Source organism: Eurosta solidaginis, chromosome 5 (genome assembly GCF_040869045.1).
Source record: "Eurosta solidaginis isolate ZX-2024a chromosome 5, ASM4086904v1, whole genome shotgun sequence".
Lineage (NCBI taxonomy): Eukaryota > Metazoa > Arthropoda > Insecta > Diptera > Tephritidae > Eurosta > Eurosta solidaginis.
The window spans coordinates 271,030,860-271,055,369 of record NC_090323.1 but is presented as its reverse complement, the minus strand read 5'-3'; the positions used below and the strand labels follow the sequence as shown (position 1 = coordinate 271,055,369).

The 24,510-nt window shown below is 38.1% G+C and overlaps 1 protein-coding gene across 3 annotated transcripts in view; it reads left to right on the top strand.

Annotated features, from left to right (window-relative positions):
• rhea (Talin_middle and talin-RS domain-containing protein rhea) overlaps nt 1-21,963 on the top strand; it is a 106,521-nt gene extending 84,558 nt beyond the window's left edge. For 2 of the 3 annotated variants that reach the window (XM_067790609.1, XM_067790610.1), the window contains exons 10-17: nt 284-400; nt 475-5,062; nt 5,130-5,320; nt 14,310-14,426; nt 14,502-15,017; nt 15,591-16,262; nt 16,664-17,349; nt 21,075-21,963. In XM_067790609.1, coding sequence (XP_067646710.1) covers nt 284-400; nt 475-5,062; nt 5,130-5,320; nt 14,310-14,426; nt 14,502-15,017; nt 15,591-16,262; nt 16,664-17,349; nt 21,075-21,306 — 7,119 coding nt within the window. In that variant the 3' untranslated portion in view covers nt 21,307-21,963. The remainder of the gene's footprint in view (nt 1-283; nt 401-474; nt 5,063-5,129; nt 5,321-14,309; nt 14,427-14,501; nt 15,018-15,590; nt 16,263-16,663; nt 17,350-21,074) is intronic. The other variant, XM_067790611.1, reaches the window with a different exon arrangement.
• Nucleotides 21,964-24,510: the final 2,547 nt, after the last annotated feature.

Below are 24,510 nucleotides of genomic sequence, written 5' to 3'. Positions count from 1 at the left end.
GCTTTTTTTCTTGCAGATTTGTGTAAATTGTTACCCCTATTTCAACGATAACTGAAAATTGGTCTGCCATAAATTAAGGTCCTTTCGGCCAAATTACGCAGATTTTTTTTTTTTTTTTTTTAATTTTTAAGCAAAATAAATCAAAAGAAGATATTTAATTTTAAAATGTTGCAAGTCGGCTTCGAAGTTAACTACTTGAAAGTCAGAACTACGCAGCGCTCGTGTTTCGTGGAAATACATTAGTTGCTTACAATTAGATTTTCTAATTCCCTAACTTTTTTAGACGAAGGAAGTGCGCATAAGTACTGTAAATCTTACAGAGCCCCAACGTGCATTGCTGGGCTACATTTCCGCTGGTCAAGATGTGCTCATGCGTGCTGATGAGGAGCTAAGAACGAAGGTAAGCGAAATTTACGCTTTAGCTTCTTCCACGTTCACTTCGGTATCTATGTATGTATGTAATCTTTTTTGTAGGCCCCCATTCAGGAATTAGGTACGGACATGAGATCAATTGAATGGCGTGAGAATACCTTGGATACTTCTAAGCAGGCTGTGACTAGTCATGTTGCCACCATGAATGCGGCTACTGCCCAAATTATAACTGCTTCACAATTGGACGAAGTTGATACGGAGGCCATATCTGCTTCGGTATCACAGATAACACAAACCATACCAGAAGTTACTAAGGAAGTACGTCTAATTGCTGCTCTTATGGAGGATAGCAACAATGGCGATCGCCTACTTGATGCGGCACGTAATTTGTGTAATGCGTTCAGCGATTTGCTAAAAGCTGCCGAGCCTGAGGGTAAAGAACCGTCGCAAAGTCTCATTAACGCCGCCAGTCGAGTCGGTGAAGCTACAACACATGTGCTTAGCACAATTGCCGAAGAGGAAGTGCCCGAAAATGGTGATTTACATGATATGCTTTTAGCATTGGCTAAGGCAGTGGCCAATACAACTGCGGCATTGATGTTGCGCGCCAAATCGATTGCGGCCAGCTGTGAGGATGAAGAGTCACGTAATCGCGTTATTGGTGCAGCTTCTCAATGCGCTTTGGCCACTAGTCAGCTGGTCGCGTGTGCTAAAGTCGTTGCTCCAACCCTACATAATGCCGCTTGTCGTGAACAATTGGAAGCTGCTGCTCGCAATGTGGCTCGTGCAGTTAATAATCTGTGTGATGTATGCAATGAAGCTACATCTGATCCAAAATTAAAGAATGATTTGCTCGCCGCTGCACGCGATGTATCGAAAAGTTTGAGCGATATGTTGGATCATGTGAAGTTGAGTTCTCGCGAGTATGCTACTCGTACTAGTCAAGAGATGAGCCCAGTGGAGAATGTTATTATTGGCACGGACATATTGGTTTCATCTAATGATCCACAAGAGATGGTGCGTCATGCCAAGCATTTAGGTCAAGCAACAGCACAATTGATACAGAGCATCAAGGGTGAAGCAGATCAACAGAAAGACGAAGACATGCAACGACGTTTGCTTTCGGCTGCTAAGCAATTAGCTGATGCTACAGCGAAACTTGTGGAGGCAGCACGTCTTTGTTCGGGTAATCCACAAAACACCGAGAACCAGAACGCATTGCGTCGCGCAGCCGAAGAACTTCGTGAGATCACCACCACAACAGCTAATACGCCAGCAATGAAACGCAACCTAATACATCGTCTCGAGTACTGTTCTAAGCAGGCCGCCTCTGCTGCTACTCAGTGTATATCTGCCGCACAGAATGCAGTACAGCATAGCGACGACCATCAAACTAAGGAACAATTGCTGCAAGATTGTAAACGTGCTGCCGACACAATTCCACGTCTCGTTACTTCGGTTAAGACTACACGTTCCAGTCCAGATGATCCAAATGCCCAATTGAATTTGATAGAAGCCGCTGAGCAGTTCATCGAACCAGCTATACAAGTCTCACGTTCTGCACGTGCTTTACAACCCACAGTCACTGACATACCATCAGCCACTCAGCTATCGAAGAGCGCGCTCTACCTAGGTCAAACAGTGTCTGAGTTGAACTCTGCGGCACAACGTGCTAGAGAAGCTTGCGGCGGCCAAGAGCTCGAATCCGCTTTAGAAGCAGTACGTAACCTACACAATGTGCTAGATGACACACGAAAAGCAGCACAAACAGGCAATATCCGTCCACTACCTGGCGAGACTATCGAAAACACTGCACAGCAATTACGCGTGTCAGCCAAAAACGTGGGTATTGCTCTTAGACAACTGCTGTCGTCGGTAATACAGGAGCAACGCAGATATGCAGGCGTTGCTGGACGTGACACGGCGCTGGCTCTTGGTGACTTTACGAAAAGTGTTCATGGTGTGGCTGCAACAACTAAAAACCCCGTTGTAATTGATTGTGCTGATGAGGTGGTACTACACTCGGCACGACTGATTGAGGAGGCACAGCGTACATTGCAAAATGTCGGAAACACTGATGCGCTCACACAAGCTGGGCGTGATGTTACAGCAGCGATTTCAAAAACTGTCGACTGCATTCCAGGTCAGCGTGAAGTGGACAATGCACTGCGCAATGTTAGCGAATTAAGCGAAATCCTTTCGATGAGTGAATTACCACCATCGGATCGCAATTACAATACTTTGCAATCAGAATTGAAACAGGTAGCAGAGGGACTTAGCGTTGCAGGTGGACAAATCGTGCAAGCTTACGATAGTCCCGCACAGCTTGCAGATACCAGTCAAAACTTTGCCGCCAACTATCGTAATCTATTAGCTGTTTCAATGGAGATGGCTGGGCAAACCCAAGATGAGGTGGTGCGGTCAGAAATGATCGATCGCCTTCGTAATGTTTCGACGCAATCATGTTCTTTACTATCTACTGCCAAATCGATTGCTGCAGATCCTGGGCAACCGAATGCTAAAAATCTTTTACATGCGGCAGCGCGTAGCGTAACTGAAAGCATAAATAAATTGGTCGATGCTAGCATACAATCAGCACCCGGACAAAAGGAGTGTGATAATGCCATGCGTAATATTGAAGCTCTACGCGTTGTACTCGATTACCCACACGAGCCTATCAACGAACAAGGATACTTTGAATGTGTAGAAAATGCCACCAATAAATCACGCAATCTGGGATATGCAATTTCAGAAATGATTAATAATGCAAAACAATCGAATCATGTTGGCTTCGGACATTCGGTGAATACAGTCGCAGACTCTATACATGGTTTAATTGAATCATCTGCTCAAGCTGCCTACTTAATAGGTGTCTCCCATCCGAGCAGCGTAGCCGGACGTCCAGGCATTATAGATCAAGCTCAATTATCATGGGCATATCAAGGCATACGCCAGCACTGCGATATTGTTAGTAGTTCCAAATCAACAAAGCAGCAGAAGATATCAGCGCTAACGGTAATTGCCAAACATACCAGTTATTTGTGCTCCATATGTCGGCAGGCCAGTATGAACACCAACAATCCAGTGGCAAAGAATGAATTTATTGTATTAGCTAAACAAGTGGCCACTGCCACATCAAATTTGGTCCAAGAAATAAAAGGCATTGAAGATGAACCTTCAACACCAACACGCGCTCGCCTTGTCGAGCCATTGTTGGAGTCTGTTAAAGCCGTACGCCAATATGCTTCTAGTCCTGAATTTATTTCGGTGCCTGCGAAAATCTCATCAGAGGGACGCAAAGCGCAAGAGCCTGTCATTCATGCTGGACGCGGCGTTATTGATGGTGTTATCGAAATGGTAAAAGCGGCAAAATCATTAGCACTGTCACCTGATGATCCACCAGTGTGGCAGCAGCTTTCGAATGCTTCAGCTCCTGTATCTGAATCCGTCAAACGTTTGGTCGATAACATACGCGAAAAAGCGCCTGGTCAAGCACAGTGCGAGCAAGTTTTGCATACACTGAATACATGTACGCGTGAATTGGATAGCTGTGCTATGGCTGTGAGCGCTCAGGGGTTGAGTCAACGTCGCGATAATAATTTACACGGTTTCAGTGGCCAAACATTGAATTCGGCTGCTGAGTTAATTGATAAACTCGAACCGATACGCATGGCGGGCAAGAACAATGCCGAACAATTGGGTCATGCAGTGGGAGAGATCTCGCGTTACATTGTGCCAATGGTGAATGGTGTAGTTGGTGCTTGCACCCATATTGTGCATACCAACCAACAAATGAGTATTATTAATCAAACTAAATCAGTGGTGGAGAGCGCTGTAACGCTAGTGCAAGCAGCAAAGGACTCTGCCGGTAATCCGCGCTCAACACAATCGCATGCACATTTGGATGAATCAATTGATTACACACGGCAAGCTATACAAGAGCTAACTGAAACAGTTGAAAAAATTAATACCGAAATGGGCGTAGTAACGGGACTAATGGAACAAGTTAATCGATCCATTACACGTTTGACTGATAAGCGTCAATCGTTGCTTAATGCTTCCTTTTCGGATTCGTTTGTAGATTATCAAACACGTATGGTACAATCAGCTAAAGAGATTGCACGCCTGGCGAATGAGATGAATGCTAAAGCAACTATCGAACCGCAATTGCTGCCGCAATTGGCTTTAGAAATGACACAGCATTACACACAATTGACACAGGATTCAGTAGGTGCCTCAACCACAACATCAACACCGGATGTTGCAATGCGTATACGCTCGACTGTTGTTGATTTGGGCCGCTCAGTGAGTTCAATGATACAGTCAGGTGCTGCTGGCGCCCGTCCAAATGATATTTCCACACAAAATGAGATTTCACGTAATGCGCGCGATGTGTCCGAAAAAGTGGCTCAAGTTTTGGCTGCATTGCAGGCGGGTTCACGTGGTACACAAGCTTGTATTAATGCTGCGCACACAGTGTCTGGTATTATTGGTGATCTTGATACGACTATAATGTTTGCTACAGCTGGCACTTTGCACTCGGATGGCGACGGCACTTTCGCCGATCATCGCGAACACATTTTACAGACCGCCAAGGCTCTAGTAGAAGATACTAAAGTTCTGGTGACTGGCGCAGCTGGTACTCAAGACGAGTTGGCGAATGCAGCACAGAATGCCGTGTCAACTATACGTAAGTTTGCTAATAGAATTTGATGTGATGTTTGTCGTTTTTAACGTATTTCTCTCCCTATTGCTAGTTCAACTTGCGGAAGCTGTGAAGCGCGGGGCATGTAGCCTCGGTTCTACACAGCCTGATTCACAAGTTATGGTTATTAATGCTGTGAAGGATGTAGCTTCTGCTTTGGGTGATCTTATTAATGCAACTAAATTGGCGTCTGGTAAACCGATACATGATCCATCTATGCAAGATTTGAAGGAGAGTGCCAGGGTAAGTAGAGTCTCATCTTTTTTTTTAAGAAAGAAATCTAGACTTAATATTTTTTAATACGTTATTATCCACCAAACTGATTTAAAAGCTTTAGTTGTTGTGCTGCATTTAATTTAATGTTTTTATATTGATATTTTAATGACAAAAATTTACACTTAACTATTTTTTATATTATAATTGTTTTATAAACACTGATAACTTATTTGTGGCAATACGCGTTTAACTTTCACCGAAGAAGTTTCAATTTATATTAATGTTTTTTTTCACATAATAAATATTACTTCTACGTATATATTTCTAGTAGATTTTGTTGGTACTTTGGTAGGTTTCATTGCATGTCTCATTAAAACTTCATTTAACGATAAGGATAAGTACATATAACGTTATCAGTGCAAAAGAGGTGTAACCTATGTATGTAGTTCGACAAGCGAAATGAAAAATGTTTCTGGTAATACAACACTTTTGTGTTGATAGCCTCATATATGTGACCAATAAATAAATGAGGAAACATCAAGCGATATATATAATTTTGGGTGGTGTCAAAACATGCTAAGAGTCCGTTAGCACTGTAAACCGAATATTAATTTATATTAGGGCCACCTTTTTTCGAAATATAGAAACGTGCTCTTCAAATACCCACCAAGTTCATGCCATTTCAATTGAGTTCTGAGATTCGCCGCCACTGCATCGATGTTGTTGTTGTTGTAGCATCGATTCTTTGTAGTGCTGAATATGCCAAAGGAGTGTAAATATTTATTTATATTTTATGAATGCAAACCTATTTTCCGAAACTTTCTGAGAAAAGTTTTTATTTTTTCTTTTTGAGAAAACTTTTTCTAATAGTTGCTAATGTTTCAGGGATATTTATCTGTATCAAAGTTCTTATTTAAATATTATAAATTCGATCAACTTATAAAATAGATTAATTAATTTTATAATAAAAATTTAAGTATTCACACACACTTAATTGCACGAAATGTAACCATCATTGTCATTATGCAAAAATAAATACTATTAGAGCATATTCAGTTGGCTTTGGCACTTCATTTAGTTTTAAATATTTTTGATATAAATGTAAGATAATAAATATCTACTATATTTTTCAAATTCATCTTCAAAAGGGTTGTTGTTGTTGTTGTTGTAGCGATAAGGTTGCTCCCCGAAGGCTTTGGGGAGTGTTATCGATGTGATGGTCCTTTGCCGGATACAAATCCGGTACGCTCCGGTACCATAGCACCATTAAGGTGCTAGCCCGACCATCTCGGGAACGATTTATGTGGCCACATTAAACCTTCAGGCCATTCCCTCCCTCCCTACCCCCAAGTTCCATGAGGAGCTTGGGGTCGCCAGAGCCTTGTCTGTTAGTGAAACAGGATTCGCCGCGGATAGGTGAGGTTGACAATTGGGTTTGGAGAAGCTATATATTGCGCTGGCAACCTGAAAGGTTGCGCTAGACAGCCCCTTGAATCTGGTATTTTAGTCGCCTCTTACGACAGGCATACCTACCGCGGGTATATTCTGATCCCCTAACCCGCTGGGGTGTCTTCAAAAGGGTAGTCAATATTTGTCCTTGTGACAGAAATATGAATATGTGAAAATTCTGAAGTGGGCATATCGAGCTTGAAAGTTTATTGCTCTAACAACTTTATGTCTAAAAAAAAATTGTTTAACTATAAACAATAAAAGCATGATAAGTGCTTCACGAATAAAAACGAAGTTGTTTTGAGCATTCATACGTCTTTAAAGAGGCCATTGTAGCTATAACAATTTGGATGGCCTCCAACATTTTGATTTCAAATCTCATATTTTTGTCTAAAAGCTAATTATAACAATTTAACGTGACTTAACTTCACGCATCTTACGTAAGTTAGCATTTTTTATCATTTCGAATACTTTTAAGTTGAAACCAATAATTACACAGTTACATTTGATTTGTGGTGCTGCCTATGTTGCTAATAAAAGTAATAAATCTTATTTTTTGTATGTTGGAACAAGGCAAAAAATTAGAAACATTGAAAAAATTATGTAGATACAATAGACTGGGTTGAAGCTGTGTTGAGTGGGTAACGAAACAATTGTTTATTTTTCTCTTTAACTTGATTATATGATACCCGATTTAATTGAATAATGATATGTCGTTATGTTGGTCTTAAGAAACTCTATAAATCCTTCTAACATTCCATTGAGCTCTGAAGTCGTTTTCATTCGTCATTTGTTGTGCTCTCCATTCATCTATAATCCCAAAGGATTATTTTAAACAATTTAAATGTCTGCTATTTTTCAGTGTTTCAAATATTTTGGCAGCATAATGTATGTGTTTAACTTTCACTTATTTAAAATGTTTTTACAATTCCTAACACATGCTGCTGTAATTGCATCTAATCAATAATTTTTTAATGTAAATAACTATACAGCTAACATACAAACTCACTTGACTCCCTGTAAAAAGATTACGAAAAACTGCTTTTTTCATTGGGCTACTGTTGTTGGCAGATCACAAATTGTTCTAACAAATTTGTATGTGTGTATGCTTTACAGCTCGCTTTTTCGAATAGCATCCCTAAGCTGACTAGTCGCGCTCTTACTTTCTTTCTTTGTCTTAATATGTATATATGTACTTGGGGTCATACTCCGTAGTTCGAATCGATATTACATTTGGTCGGATTTAAACTACTGGCGCCATTAGATTATGTAGAATGTTTTTTTTGATTCAAACTGCGGATTGCGGTCCTTGCTCTACACAACTTCCTGGGTAATGATGGAATATCTAGTGCAAAATCTTCGCTTCGGTTTCTAATTGCTTCTGCACTTTTTAATAAATTTTAATATTTCGAGCCTAACCTATAAACAATTTGATATGTGTTGACCCGATATTGTCATTGTCTTCTCTTGTCTCTTTCCATTGCATCGTTTATCACTTGTTCGTGCGTCCATTTTTCCTGTTATAAAAAAAACAATAATGATAAAAATTGAATTAAACACAAAAACAAATGCCCTGGCGCTATCTCATACAGACGCTTAAAGAACTGTGCACATCTGCTGCCGCGGTTGCTGGTACTAATTTGAACGGCGGCTCATACCATTTACAACGTCAGTCACTCATAAGCTTTGAAGTTTTAAGCTCATAAATAATCAGCCAACAAAATACTTACAACACGTTGGCTTTGTAAAGGCTCGTGTACCGTTACTCATTGCTAAACACATCGGCGAGAATTTTCATCAACTCACAATATAAGCTGCTGTCAAACGCATTTGCTCTTATTTTGTTATACCGAAAAAAACAATTTTACGAAAAGCACCGCAGATCAAATTTAAAAATATATATATATTATACAACAAATACAAAAACAAAAAAAAATTACATGCTTATTATTATGATTATATTTTCATTCTAATTTTTCTCTTTGTAAGATTTTGTGGATGCTGCTGAGCTCGGTTTATTTTATTCTTAAAAATAAAATAAATTTAAGGCGCGATAACCTCCGAAGAGATCTAAGGCCGAGCTTCTCTTCCAATTTGCGTCGTGCTCCTCTTGATTTTCCCTACAAATTGGCCGGACGGGACCTACATGTTTTATGCCGACTCCGAACGGCATCTGCAAGGCAGATGAGTTTTCACTGAGAGCTTTTCATGGCAGAAATACACCCTGAGCGCTTGCCAAACACTGCCGAGGGGCGACCCCGCTTAGAAAAATTTTCTTCTAATTGAAAAACCTTATTTCTAAAATTTTGATGTTGCTTTGCCCGGGGTGCGAACCCAGGGCATACGGTGTGGTAGGCGGAGCACGCTACCATCACACCACGGTGGCCGCCATTATTATTCTTAAACCATTTTATTCTGAGTTGGTAGCTTTTTTAGCTTTATTGCACAAAACAGTAAAAAACACGAATAGTTCGCACAATGTAATTCGCAGGTCGAAGTATATAAATACAAACGCGTGGGAGTAAAAAAAAAAGCAGGAAAAAATATTTGCAAACTTTGCCAGCTTTTTAATTTTTGTTTGTTGCTTCGAAACTATAAGATTGAAACGCAGGCTGCCTCAGGAGTTGTTTGAAGAATGCCATATCTTAAAATTTTATTGAAAAATCGTATTATCCCAAGTTAAATTGAATACCTTCTCAGCTAAGATAGAGCATTCTTTAACCCAAATCTAAGATATGTCGTTTTGTGAAAAATAATTAGTGAGGGCAGATTTCAACCGTCAAATCAATATAGCATGATCTTCCTCAAACGATGATTTACTAATTAATATTGCAGAGTCTTTTGTAAAGAATCTTCAACATGTTGAATTCAATGAAGTATTTAGTATTACTTAAATTTACGTATGGCTTCGTCAGAATGGATTTTCTTATTTTTAAGAGTTTTGTTGCAGAAGCGAACATAAAGAGCAACCCAGACTTAGCAGGTGAAACTTATTTCGACTTGCCTTTTCATATAAAAAATTTCGCGAAGCACTGTTATAAACATTCCCGCTATACAAAAAAAATAGTTGCTGGCATATATTGTCTCCAATGGTTCTGTTAAAATGCAGTTTTTAAAAGTGAAATACGTTGGAAAAGCATGAACGAGTATGTAAATTAATTTCACATGCAAATTCTGAAAGCACACATAGCTAAAACAAATAACAAATTCTACTCCTTATGCCTTGCTTGCAAGAAAAGTTGGCTATTTCTGCATGGTGATTAGGGTTGCCAGATTTTTATTTCGGGTTCCCGGGACAAACCCCAAAATTGAGCCAAATTCCCGGGATTTTTAAAAATTTCCCGGCACATTTCAAAAATAAGAAACACCTTCATATATATTTGTATGGGTTGCTCATTCGGCGAAATAATAGATAGATAGAATTAAACTATTTAAACTCTTTTATTTATAACAAATATTTTTATGAAAAGGGCCAACAATTAGAGCTTACGATTTCTCGTGAGGCTCGCCTTCTCGCGATATTCTCGAGTCTCGAATTACTCGTAAGGCTCGCGAGCTTCTCGACATCAACTTAATCGATTCAGTGGCTGTTTTATATAGAGCTTACAATTTCTTCTGGAGCACAAGCCAAAATGTCCGCAAAACCACTAGTAAAAAACACCGAAATGTATAGAATATTGCCAATGCAGCGACTGAATTGAAAGTCGAGAAGATCGCGAGTATTACGAGTAATTCGAGATTCGAGAATCTCGCGAGAAACCGCGTTCTTGATGTCTCGTTGAAAAATAAAATATTGCGAACAAAATTACATATACATACATATGTATGTATAATAAATATCTTTTGAGTTAAATGTCATTCAAGCAATATAATCAACAAAAAAGTCACAAGTAAAAAAAACCAAGTATGTAAATTCTGTCCATACAACGATTAAGTAAGAATGTCGAGAAGCTCGCGAGATTTACGAGTACTTCGAGACACGAGAATCTCGCGAGAAATCGAGTTCTCAGAGTTGCATGCAATATGCTAATGAGCTGAATACAATCGAAGCCGCAAATATGGCCATGTTTCCTAGCAGATTATAATTTATGAATTTTGATATTGTGAAAATGCCGGGACATAGCATTTCCCGGCGGGACAATTTAAAATTTGTGAAAAATACGGGATGTCCCGGCCAATACGGGACATTTGGCAACGCTAATGATGATGCTCTTTTTGCCGCTTCCCATGCAAACACATGCAATCTAGCACACGATGCCGCAGCAAAAACGTGATGTGTCGGGCCTATTATTCCACCTAACTTTGCTGTATTGACCGATATCACGGAAATTAGTTCAACTACCAAAATAAAGTATTCATAGCTCTAAACATTGCACTTGCTATATTGTGTATAAATAAGAATACGTCGTTCGTAGAGCAACGCTATAATCTATACGATCAAAGAAGCAAATATTCTTCTAGATACATTAATCTAGCCCTAGTTGTTGGCAAATTTTGATGATGTGAATCATCTCAGAAAAATAACCGAAAAAAGTAGAGTGAGAAATATAAATTAAAGGAAATATGATGTACATATAGACAGCTGAGTGTAATATCGTTCCGTTTATTCGTTAACAGTAATTTATTATCGAAAATGGCTCTATTGTTTTTCGAAGTATCCAATTTTGGACGACCTTCACGACTTTCGTCCCTGAGCGAACGGCGGCCAAGATGGAATTCGTTATACCAGCGTTTCTCAGTGACGAAGGGTGGGGCTTCATCACCAAAAAAGGAAGTAAGTTGTTCAAAGCACTCCTGTCTTGATAATCCATGTCGAAAGTCGTAAAAAATCATCGCACGAAAATTTTCAAGAGTGAATTCCATTTTTTCTCTGAGGTACAATTTTTAAGTTACTTTAAACAACACAAGCTGTGCTCAAATGTCAAAATTCTCTGAAGAAGGTTATGCTTAAAAACGTCAAGCTTTCAATTGAAAACGTCAGATGGCGCCGGCAAACAATTAGTGTTGCCAAGGCCCAAAATATAAATAGCAATCCTCGTATACAAAAAATGTTCATACGTTCTAAATGAAGGAGATTAATGAAGGTAATTTGTTTTGACAAACTGACTATCTCATCGCGTTTATCGATGCCTTATGAGTGTTTCACATAAAAAAACAGATTTTCTCAAAAAGTGTAGTTACGCAGTTAACATATAAATGGGACGACATCGCCTTTTATCAGTTCGAAAACGCCCTATCTGATAATATTAAAAAAAAATACCCTATTTCAGAATTTGTTTCAAAACCCCCACATCTTAGAATTCGGTTAAAGAACGCCCCACCTCAGAACTGTTTTCATAAACGCCTCAACTAATGTCAAAATGTATTTAAAAAACAAACAAAAAAAAAATGGCAGCCGAGATAGGGTGATACTCCACTCTGCAGTCGATATATGAGATTCTACATAATACTGCTTATGTACTTAGTTTATTTTCTGATCAACTTTTTTTAGACAAATTATGCAAAATTGTTGTATTGGCTCGTTATGTCAACAAGTGCAAGGAAGACTACGAAATCTCAAAATATTTTATTGCTTTGTCAAATTACGTTCTGCAGCATCTACAAATTTATATAAATTCATATTATATTTCAAATTTTATAATGTGAAAGTCATACAGAATACATAAATCTAACTTAATTTTAGCTCAACATAAAAATGTACTTTAATTATCATTCAACTCACAAATGCAGATGCAAGCATACACTACTGCTCAAAATAATAGGAACAAATTTGTGCATTTTCTTCCAATTTTGTACCTATTCGTTTGAACAGGAGAGTATATGCAAAGATACTTAACTATAGTGTAAGTTAGTCCCATGTAAGCGAAATTTATTAAATCTTATTTCGATTTATGTGTTTAACATCAAACTTGGATTTTATTTCATTTACATAACATCAGGCATGCTTAACCAACGAAACGATATCATTTCGTTACGATAATCAACGTTAATAAACGAAACGAAGTCATTTCGTTTCGTTTATTAACGTTAAGATCGTCAAATTAACGAAGTGATTTCGTTTCGTTTTCTGCCATATCAAAACGAAATCAAATCGTTTATGTTGATTATTAATTTCAAACTATGCTGGCAAAGCTGATTGATGGCGGAGTCATTAAAGGTGAAAGCATTAGCCAGGCTGATCGCAACTTTTCTCATGAATTTTGACAGTACGAACATTTCTCAGAGTATTTTTGACATTACCACCAACGAATTACACAAACAAATTACATGGAGTTTGTGTGTGTATGTGCGCTCGTTGTTGCCACCTTACGGCTTCACCATGGCTATAGCATTGCCAGCACAATTCAAACATAAAGTATCACGTTTTTGTTAACGTTTTTAACGTTAACGAAAGCTTTTCGTTTCGGTTAAAAACGAGATACAATTTATCTTGATAATTTCTTTATCGATAATATTTCGAAGTGTTTCAACGGAAACGGTGGAAATTTTTTGATAAACGATTAGCTTAACGTTAAGGTGCATCCCTGCATAACATACATACTGAATTAGGGTGATCCTTCGAAACCAAATGAACGATTTTTTCAGTCCCATCCATTCAAAAGACGATAATGAGGTGTGGACATAACATCTAAGCTGTGGTCTCAAAACCATGAAGGCAATCCTTAGCTATCTCATATATGCACCAAAATTTAAAAGTAATGCCTTTGACCGTGACATTGCCATTTGAATGGGTGCAACTGAAAAAAGTCGTTCATTTGATGTTAAAGAGCACCCTTATAAGTATACAGCAGCGAACAGAAAAGTAGTGGTGGGAAATTTTACAAAATTTCGTAAACTAATTGCTTTTTTTTTACTTTCTATATTTTAAGAAAAAACATCCATGAATTTTGTGACTGAAATTATGCAAACCAATCTCAAAAACCTTTTCAAAAAACGTCAGACTTTGTATGGAGGAAAATCTAAAAAACTTTTCGGAATTTTTTTTTTTTTTAAATCAATGCCACTTTTGAAGGACCTATAACTTGTACTGTGCAAGACTAAAATTGATTCGGTTACAAAACTGCAAATTCAAAAATTCAGAGACCTCAAAACAAAAAGTTCGAATTTTCTTGAATTTTCAGATCTTTTCGAAAACGTTTTTATATTAATTTGCATAGTTTCAGTTAGAAAATTCATAGATATTAGAATTTGTTCGCTGCTGTACATACAGGTACATGTAGCGGTTCCATCAGATAGCAATGTAACTCAAAGTCTTGATTTTGTGCAATATACCGAAATAACCGTCTAGCAAGATAATACTTACAGACTAACGATACAACTGTGTTTGCATTGTCACGAAAAATAAAACTTTTGAGTTACGTCCGCATTTGATTGATCATGCGAGATATACAAATTGATATTACTTTAATAAATGGAGTGCCAAAGTTGATACCAATTGAATTGATTACATATGTATAAGAGCATTTAATAGATCTGTTTGAGTTTTGTTTCTTAAAAAAGTGTTTTTTCTTTTCATTTTCGCTTTTTGTCTAATATTCCGTTTTTCTCTATATCAAACGTTCCACAGGTCATGGTGCTAAATGTGTCCTCTTTGCTGAAGACAGTCAAAGCCGTCGAAGATGAACACACACGCGGTACACGTGCCATGGAATCCACCGTTGAAGCTATTTCACAGGAAATACGTGTAAGTTTAATTAAAAAGAAAATCTTTAATTTCCGCATTTTTAATTCATAAAAAAAAATAATGTTTCCTTCACAGGCTATCCATTCACCTCCCCCACCTGGCAGTGCTCAATGTGGACCTGAAGATTTAATACGCGTCACGAAGAATGTGACTTTGGCAACAGCGAAAGCAGTAGCTGCTGGTGCTTCAAATTTACAAACGGATATTGTAGCTGCCGCCAATTTGGGTAGACGTGCCATATCTGAGATGTTGCTGATTTGTCGTTCGGTCGCATGGAATTGCGCTGAAACCGAAGATTTGCGTCAGCGTACACTCGAAGCGGGCGCTGCTGTAGGCGAATCATATCGTGAACTATTGAATGGCATATTACACAATTGTTCGGCAGATGATCGTGTACATTTGTCGCGACGTGTTGCTAAAAGCGTTACCGATTTGGTTGCTATGGCGCGTCTGCTTAAGGGTTCAGATTGGATTGATCCGGAAGATCCGACTGTAATTGCGGAAAATGAATTGTTGGGTGCTGCAGCGTCCATTGATGCGGCTGCCAAAAAGTTGGCCTCATTAAGGCCGCGTCGTCAGCCGGATGTGAAGGTTAGTTAGCAGACATTTTTTTTTATAAATTTAACACTTAATAATATAAATAAATATGGTGATGGACTTTTGTGACTAACTACATACATATGTGAATATTTAATATAATTAATGTGCTTATGTGAACTTATAAAAAATTTAATTTAACTCAGCTTTTGCTAACTTAAAAAAATAAAAATGTTAAACAATGGTGTGTGTATTTATGTGGTGCTTGGCTCCCTCCTACTAAACGCTAATAGTTCCAGTCAGATATGTTTGATATTCTTGGTTGTTGCGATAAAAAGTTCACCCAGGAATCAAACATATTATTACTGCGATTATTAATATACTACTAAACTTAATAATATTCAACATAAAAGGTTTGCATAAGGGAATTAATGCTTTTAATATAAATAACTTATATTACCAAATACAACTTTGCTGCTTGTACATTCATGATTCTAAAAACTGGAAAATCTGTAACTTTCTATCTTTTACAAAATATTAAATTCCAGCTCTTTTGAATGTTGCACCACACTGCAGTTTCTTAATATATGGACGTGAAAAGTAATTCAATATATTACATATTTTCAGATTGAATTGGACGAAAACATGAAATTTGATGAAATGATTCTCGAAGCAGCGAAAGGCATTATGGCGGCTTCATCGGCTTTGGTACGTGCTGCTAATGCTGCGCAACGCGAATTAATCGATCAAGGCAAAGTTGCACGTCGTCCTCTTACTTCATCAGATGATGGTCAGTGGTCTGAAGGTCTTATATCTGCCGCCCGTCTTGTAGCTGCAGCCACGCACAGCCTTGTTGAGGCTGCCCAAAATTTGGTGCGTGGTGTTGGAACTGAAGAAATGTTAATTTCAACTGCCAAACAAGTAGCTGCATCTACAGCTCAACTACTCATCGCATGTAAGGTGAAATCAAACCCAAACTCAGAGGCCGGACGTCGCTTGCAAGCCGCCGGCAATCAAGTAATCAAGTCCACTGAAAATTTGGTACGTGCAGCGCAACAGGGCCTTGAAGATGAGGAAGAGAAAACACTGAAAATCAATACTTCAATGGTTGATGGTATGGCGCAAGAAATTAATGCACGATCTGATGTGTTACGCATGGAGAAACAATTAGAGGAAGCACGCCAGAAACTTATTACGATTAGGCATGCGCGTGCACTGCACAAAAAGTCACAAGGCTTTGCCACAGATGAAAGCGATTCAGAATATACTTATGGCACATTGCAAAAGAGTCATAATGATGTATGTACCTAGTTTTATTCATTCTTATTTTAATTTTGTTAAATATTTCGATTTATGTACCTATATGTAGTTTTCTAGTGCAGAAAAGAAGCTGAACACTAGTCAACACACTAACGAAAATTCGATTAGAAGTGCATTAAAATGATTCAAAATCATATTAAAAAAAAAATAAATAAAAAATTGGCAGAAAATGGTATTTGTTATTGAAGAAAGTGTTTTGCTCGCATTAGACATATTTTTATTTATTTAGTTTTCGTTTTAATAAATGCTGGTACTTGTATGTATACTAATTTAATAAATTAATAATATTTCATTAACATATTAAAAATATATTTCACTTACATCAACTAATATTTATGCTAACTTATTATCATTTTAATTCTTTAACATCAAACCCCTAGACACTAAATCGGTCGGGTTATGCATCGGATGTGCCCACATCACCGAGTTATTATACTCAGCAACAACAACAACAACAACAGGCCAAACATCATTATAATTATGGGGCACATCCGCAACATTTTCATCATCCATCTGCTGTCTCACCACCACCAACCCTGAGTTATCATCAATATGCTAGCGGCGCTGAGGTAAATGGTAGCATTGAATTACCGCCACCACCACCTCCACTTTCAACTACGTTGTATAACATGCAATCTGCTACAGCAGGATCAGGTGGCAGCACTTTTAGACCTAATCCAAAACTAACAGCCAATTCTGTGCCACGACCATACCCTGGTAGTCCGGTCGCAGGTGGCATTAGTGACAGTTTATTAAGTACTAACGGTGGTGGTAACGCTAAACTTCCTCCATCACCCAGTTCAATGGGAAATCTTAGTAATTATCAGCAACAATCTTTTGATAATCAAAAAACAACTAATGCGTCTACAAAAATTTGCAATAACGCATACCAACAACACTCATCGTTATCTACTCCACAATCCACACAGAAATCAACATCTGTTAATCGAAAACTAGAAGCGTGTGTACAAGATTTACATGATAAGACGTTTGGTCAAGGCGGTGTAGTTCAAATTACAGGCGGCGGAGCATATCCTGGTCAAAACTATGAAGGCTATACATCCAGGTGGGTGCGATTCAAATTTATATCTACATCGCTTTGCGAAAGCATGTATCGATTATTTAAAGACCTATTTTCAAATAAAATACTTAAGATAGATAAATGAAACCATCGAATAAATCATCGACTTTGACAGATAACGTTTTAAACTTTTTAAATAATTAAAGCTTTATGCTGTGATTGATCGATGTGGGGTTTGACAAAAAACTACCGATGTGTTCAATAGATCGATTCAAAAGAAACAGCCGTTTTAATGTTACTGAACCCAAATTCGACACTCCATTCGGAAGTACCCATATAAACTGGTTTTGGTTGAGTAAAATTATTCTCATATAAATTTGTTCTGAAACCTATCCTCTAACTGTTGTTGTTGTTGTAGCGATAAGGTTACTCCCCGAAGGCTTTGGGGAGTGTTATCGATGTGATGGTTCTTTTCCGGATACAGATCCGGTACGCTCCGGTAACACAGCACCATTAAGGTGCTAGCCCGACCATATCGGGAACGATTTATATGGCCACATTAAACCTTCAGGCCATCCCTCCCTCCCCACCCGCAAGTTCCATGAGGAGCTTGGGGTCGCCAGAGCCTCGTCGGTTAGTGAAACAGGATTCGCCGCGGATAGGTGAGGTTGACAATTGGGTTTGGAGAAGCTATATATTGCGCTGGCAACCTGAAGGGTTGCGCTACACAGCCCCTTGAATCTGGTATTTTAGTCGCCTCTTACGACAGGCATACCTACCGCGGGTATATTCTGACCCCCCAACTCGCTGGGGACCTATCCTCTAACTCATATGAATTTATTATTTTTATACTAGCAAACCGACGCTCTCTCCGCTCCCACAATCCAAAGTGACCTAAGCCACTGCATAATACTTCCGCAAGCCAATAGTCAACCTTACCTATCCGAGGGGAATTCTGTTAAAATCATGAATGTATCATACACATATTTAGAAGGCGAGGCTCTGGTGAACCCGAGTTCCTTATGGAACTAGGGGGATGGGCTAGAAGGTTTAAAATGGTACTATTAAATCGAAACTGAGATGGTCGGGCGATTCCCTTAATGATGCTCTTCTTTCTTCTTTTTCCTCCCCTTCTCGCTTTTTCTTTTCTTTCACTCGCTTTCTCTATCTCTTTAACTGGCCCATTAGTTTCCCACTTTTCTCGATCTCTTCCCTTTTACTTGTCGATTCTCTTTCTAGTCTTGCTTTCAGCCTTTCCTTTTCCTGCCCCACATCAATTTTCACTTCCTTCCTCCTTCTCCCCCGTTCCCTATCTTTCCCCACTCCCTTTTCCCATTCCTTTTTATTCCTATTAAACACATTCATTTATTTCCCATTCCCTTTCTCTTCTTAATGCCCTCCTTCCCTTATCTGCCTTCCTCTTCCCCAACTCACCCTATTCCCATATCTCATCACGCCTTCTATTTTTGTCATAATTTTTAATACCTTTTTCTCTCACTTACTCTCCATTTTCCCCACTTTGTTTCCTTTCTAATTCCTCTTATTGCTATGAGTTTACTCTTCCCCTTCTCTCTTTATACTTTCTTATTTTCCTCTTCCTAAATTTTCTCCCTTTTCCTATTCTCTTCTCTCCCTTTCCCTTTTTTCTAACCCTGTCTTCATTTTCTCCGTTACTCCACCTCTTCCTCATTTCCTCCTTCTTTTCCTACCTAGTACTGGGTATATACTTGAAATATTTCCAGATAATTACACTTTTCTGAAAGAGGGCGTGCCACACTTTCTCAAACTGCACGCCCTTTTACCTTCTTTAAGTTTGGTTGAGAGAACGTGCGTGAGAATTTCCCACACTTTCATTTGGCAACATATCTGTCCACTATGATTTGTTTAGTTTGAGAAGCCAAACATGGCCATAAGGACCTTGAGACCTCGCAATCATTGCGATTGGTACACAGCGACTCCGTTGCCCTAATCTCATATTTCTCAGAAGATAACCCAGTTGCGGCCGCCGTGGTGTGGTGGTAGCTTGCTCCGCCTACCACACCGAGGATCCTAGGTTCAAACTCCGGCAAAGTAACGTCGAATATTTCTTCAATTAGAAATACGTTTTTTCTAAGCGGGGTCGCCCCTCGGCAGTGATTTGGCAAAAATTCCGTGTATTTCTGCATTAAAAGCTTCTTAAACAGGGCTGTCATGGAATCCAATTGTTGTCGGAATCGGATTTAAAAACAACAAAAAAATTACTTTGGTGTCATGAAATCCAAATCGGTTTAATGTTCGAATTGGAATTAGTGTCGGTTTTAGGTGTCACAGAAAGCGATAATACCCATTTTGCTATCGGAAACAATCCAATCAGTTAAATTATGTTGGATTTCATTTTTTCATAGCTGTATTTCTCTTGCAGTTGAGTATTTTCTAAAAATGTAAGTAAATAAAGGTTTATTTTATAAAAATAAATGTAAATTTACATTTATTTTCATTCTTAATAGGGGAAAGCATAAAAATTCAATGCAAAACAGTATTTTGATTAAATTTCTGCAGATACATCCAGATATTGCGAAGGACTTCACGAATCACATCATCTAAAATCGTTGACACCGTGCTTCTACCTACACTCATGTTAGAATCCTTCACAACTGATCTTTGATAGGGTCCTTCAGCTAAAAATCGTAACGTAGCTGCTAGTTGCAGCACTGACAAAACTTTCGAGCGAGTTAAGCGTCCTTCAATGGTGTCCAGTACCATTCGGAAAGCCTCTTTGTTTATACGATTGTATGCAATGTAACTGCCAATACACTATAAATATTTAGAAACCCACATTAAGAAATATTTTTAATTACGCTGTCTCTGGCAACTCAAATGGATTGCTGCGGTCTCTCAAAATTTTCCTTTTGACCTCGCAACCTTCTTCTTCCAATAACATAAATGCTACAACTGCTGATGTCATTTTGATGTCAATAAATTTGTTTTATTTCTGTTTAAATGCACAAAACAATTATTTATAAAATTAACACCAAAATTGGCGGTGCACTGATAACACTGCAAAACAGCTGATTCGAACATCGCTTTTATTTACATTCGAAAAGAGCAAAACCAATACGGTTTTATGACACCAATTTAAATCACTATTGGTTTGTAATTCCGACAAAACGCAAAACCGAGTTGGATTCCATGACAGCCCTGATAGAAAACTTATGTGCGTTGCAGATGCCGGCGTAAAACAGGTAGGTCCCTTCCCGCCAATTGTATGAACAATTAAGAAGGAGCACGATGCAAATTGGACGAGAGGATCGGCCTTAAATCTTTTCGGGGGTTATCCCACCTTGTATTTCTTTTTTATTTAGCCCAGTGGCTGTCGTTCGGAGCTGTTCGCCCCGCTTTTGTCCATTTCGAAACCTTTCCATCTCAACTGCAAATCCTTTCCCTTCAATATCGCTGTGCCCCGGGACCCAGCAAAGGGAGACATTTAGGTGCCTCATGGACGCCAGCGAGGTTCGACACTTCTTTAAGTAACTGCAATTTTTCTCCAAATTGTCCCTCAAAAATGGGATATATAACGAAAACTACCACGTTTCAAATTCCGATAGAAGACAAAGACAGTTCATTCGTTCGGTATTTTGTGGTAAACTAGCGCAGCTCAGTTGTGTTAGTCTTTGATCTGTGCTGGTAGGCGAATGACGTAACATGTTAGCCTTTCAAAGAGCCGATACATATATACTATAAATATATATATATAAATATAAAATTTTAATTATTTTTCCTATTCCACATAGATACGAAACACGAAATTATGAGAAGAGCAACGAAACGACCGATAAGCCTTTGGATTCAAGCTTCTCGCAATTAACACTTAGCACAGATGGGGGCAAAGTAAGCATCATGGATCAAGGTTCAGAAAGGCTAACGTCCATGACGCAGCGTGTAATGGAGCGTAAAACATTCAGCTCAACCACCGAGACACGTTCGGAAAAGAAGACGGAATCGCACAGTTTTCGCATGGAATAAATTGTATTAGAATAAGATTTTCATCTATATGTGTATGCATATGTAGCTTAATTGGCCAACATGTTGGTGCTATCCATGCGGTAACAAAAGACTAACTGTTTGCCCCGGAAGCTGTTGCTTATCGAATGCCAATTCGCCAAAAAAAAGGCGCTTGATTGAAATATTTGCCAAAAGTGCTTTTAACTGAACTAATTTATAATAATATAATCTGCATGTAATAATGCAACTATGTCTAGATATTAGTGTATAATAATGATGTTTGTAAATGTCTACCATTTTAAAAAATTTAACCCAAAAAAAAGAGCTAAGAACTCTACTAATGCAACGTTTTCGATTCGGTTTAAATGGAAGAGTTCAAATCTATGTGTGTAATTTTAAGTGAAACATTTGAAATGAGCGTGCTTCTACAGCTAAATTTTTTGATGTATTTTTTAATAAATAAGTTTTTCCAGCATCATTATTATTATTTTTTTTTTCTTTTTTTTAAACCTCAAAACAAACGATTCTTTTAGCCGGATCGAAACTGTTTGCCAACGTGCTGCCTGTAATTGCATAATAATATATATTGTATTGTATTTGTATTTCCATTAATAAACTAACTGTATTAATACATATTTGAAAGGAATATAAAGAAAAAAGGGTGAACCTTTAAATATATACGAAAAAAAAAAAAACAACTTCATAAGCTTAACCAAAAACAACATCAAACAAACGTTTATTATGTAACTATTTAAATTATTTATCACCACTAAATTTAATGTGAAACTAACTCAGTTTTTAATGTGTTTCGATTATTAAGTATTGTGCTTATTATTTGTACAAATTTGTGCAATTTTTATAGCTTTTATATTATTCAGTCACACTCATAGAGACCGATTAGAAATGTAAATGTATGTTATTTTTCGTTTTTTTTTTACTTCTGCTGATTGTGCATACAATTCTAACCTTATTATTTTATTTGTATATACAATTACATATTTTGTTTTCTTTTTAATTCATATATGTGTATTTTTTTTATTGTACAAAGAAATAAAATTTAATTAAGTATTAATAAATGATCAAAAAAAAAAAAGTTGCCATGGGCGTTTTTCTTAAATTCTCGCTAGTAGCGTGTAAAAAATTTTATTATTTTTTTGGATCTCTATAATCGGATATGTTCTGTTGCCGAATTTGAAGCCAGTTGAATAAGTTGAATAGGATTGTAACATACGAAAGCAAACAAATCTCAATATATTTCTAATGTAGATAAATACCGAAGTACTCTGCGGCCGCCGTGGTGTGGGGTTAACGTGCGCGTCTACCACAGCGAAGGTACTGCTTTCAAGTCCCGAGAAGAGCAAGTGAAAAATACTGAAACATGTTTTCTATGCGCGGTCCCCCTAAAGCAGTGGTTTGGCAAACAGCTGTATCTTTGCATAAAAAGTTGATAAGCGAAAGTTTATGTGCCTTGTAATTGGCGTATAGACTCGGCATAGAAAACTTAAGTCCTTTCCAATTTGTAGTAAAAATCATCCTATGCTGCATTTCGATTACGTTCCCGTTCTACGCTCCCCTTTAATCGAAGTTGGGTATTCTGCATTACGACGGAATTGTAACGAGAAGAGGAAGAGCAAATGATTTTTCGAAATCAGTTATTTGTACGGAATGTGTGAACATTGGAACAAAATAAATTAAAGAAAATTTGTAAAAAAAAAATACTGAAAAACGTTTATATTTTATTATCCACGCCCGTTTGTACAAAAAAAAGCAATAGAATATATTGCCGCAGTGTTAGATTTTTTTGAGTGAAATGCTTTCATAATTGTAAGTGCACTTTTGTCGATATTTTGGCCAATTCCCTGCCGTGGCCACCAAGTTTTGTTAAAACGGAATCCTGCACGAATATAGTTGACATTTTTTGAATTTTATGGATGCTAATTTCATTGCACTGGCCTAAAACACTTTATGAAGATTTATTTATTCTTTCCGCAAGGATTGTTTACGTTTTCGCTTCACCTTCCTCTACTCCGGCAGCTTGCTTTGGCATATAACTGGACCCAACGAACAGACACAAATTATAGCTGTCCATTATAATGGAATCAATAGCCGCCGCATTATTTGTGGAGTTGGAAAGCAACGCATACGAAAATGGCCAGGCGAGAATGGAAAGGCAAATATTGCGAGATTTGTGTAATCCATTTGAGATGAGTGACGAATTGTAAGAAATTGAACTTAAAAGTAGTAAAGTTTAATGACTTATTTTCTTATTTAGGTTCAAAAAAACTTTCGACTTAATAAGGATGCTTTCAAGTATGTGTACATACTTTTGCGGGGCAAATACGTCCAAGGACTTCGACATCGACATGTTGTTTTTGACCTGGAAACATATAAAAAACAATCATCATCAAGCCTTATACGTTTCTTAACAAGTTTTACTTACATTTTTGTTAAAATTCTGTTATAAATTAATAAAAAAAGAAAAAGAAAATATTTTTCCGCCAACTAATTTGCAACTTAGAAAAACGGAACTACGATCGGAATGCAGAATAAACAAAATCGAACGATTCGAAGTTGGATCGAAAGAGATTGGAACACAGAATACCAAAATTGCCAAATCGAAAAAATTCCAATACAACGGTTATGGCCGTCCAACAAGGCGCGCCAGTCGCTCCTTCGCTCCGCCAACCGGCGCCAATTGGTTACACCAAGGGAGTTTAAATCGTTTTCCACCTGGTCCTTCCAACGGAGTGGGGGCCGCCCTCTACCTCTGCTTCCATAGGCGGGTTTCGATAGAAACAATTTCTTGGCCGGAGCATCATCTTTCATTCGCATAACATGGCCTAGCCAGCGCAGCCGCTGCGTTTTAATTCGCTGGACTATGTTGATGTCTGCGTATAGCTCGTACAGCTCATCATTAAATCTTCTTCGGTACTCGCCATCGCCAACGCGTACAGGTCCATAAATCTTTCGAAGAACTTTTCTCTCGAACACTCCCAAAGCCGCTTCATCTGCTGTTGTCATGGTCCATGCTTCTGCCCCATATAGCAGGACGGGTACGATAAGTGACTTGTAGAGTATGATTTTCGTTCGCCGAGAGAGGACTTTACTTTTCAATTGCCTACCTAGTCCAAAGTAGCATTTATTGGCAAGATTGATTCTTCGCTGGATTTCAGTGCTGATGTTGTTGCTAGTGTTGATGCTGGTTCCCAAATAAACGAAGTCTTT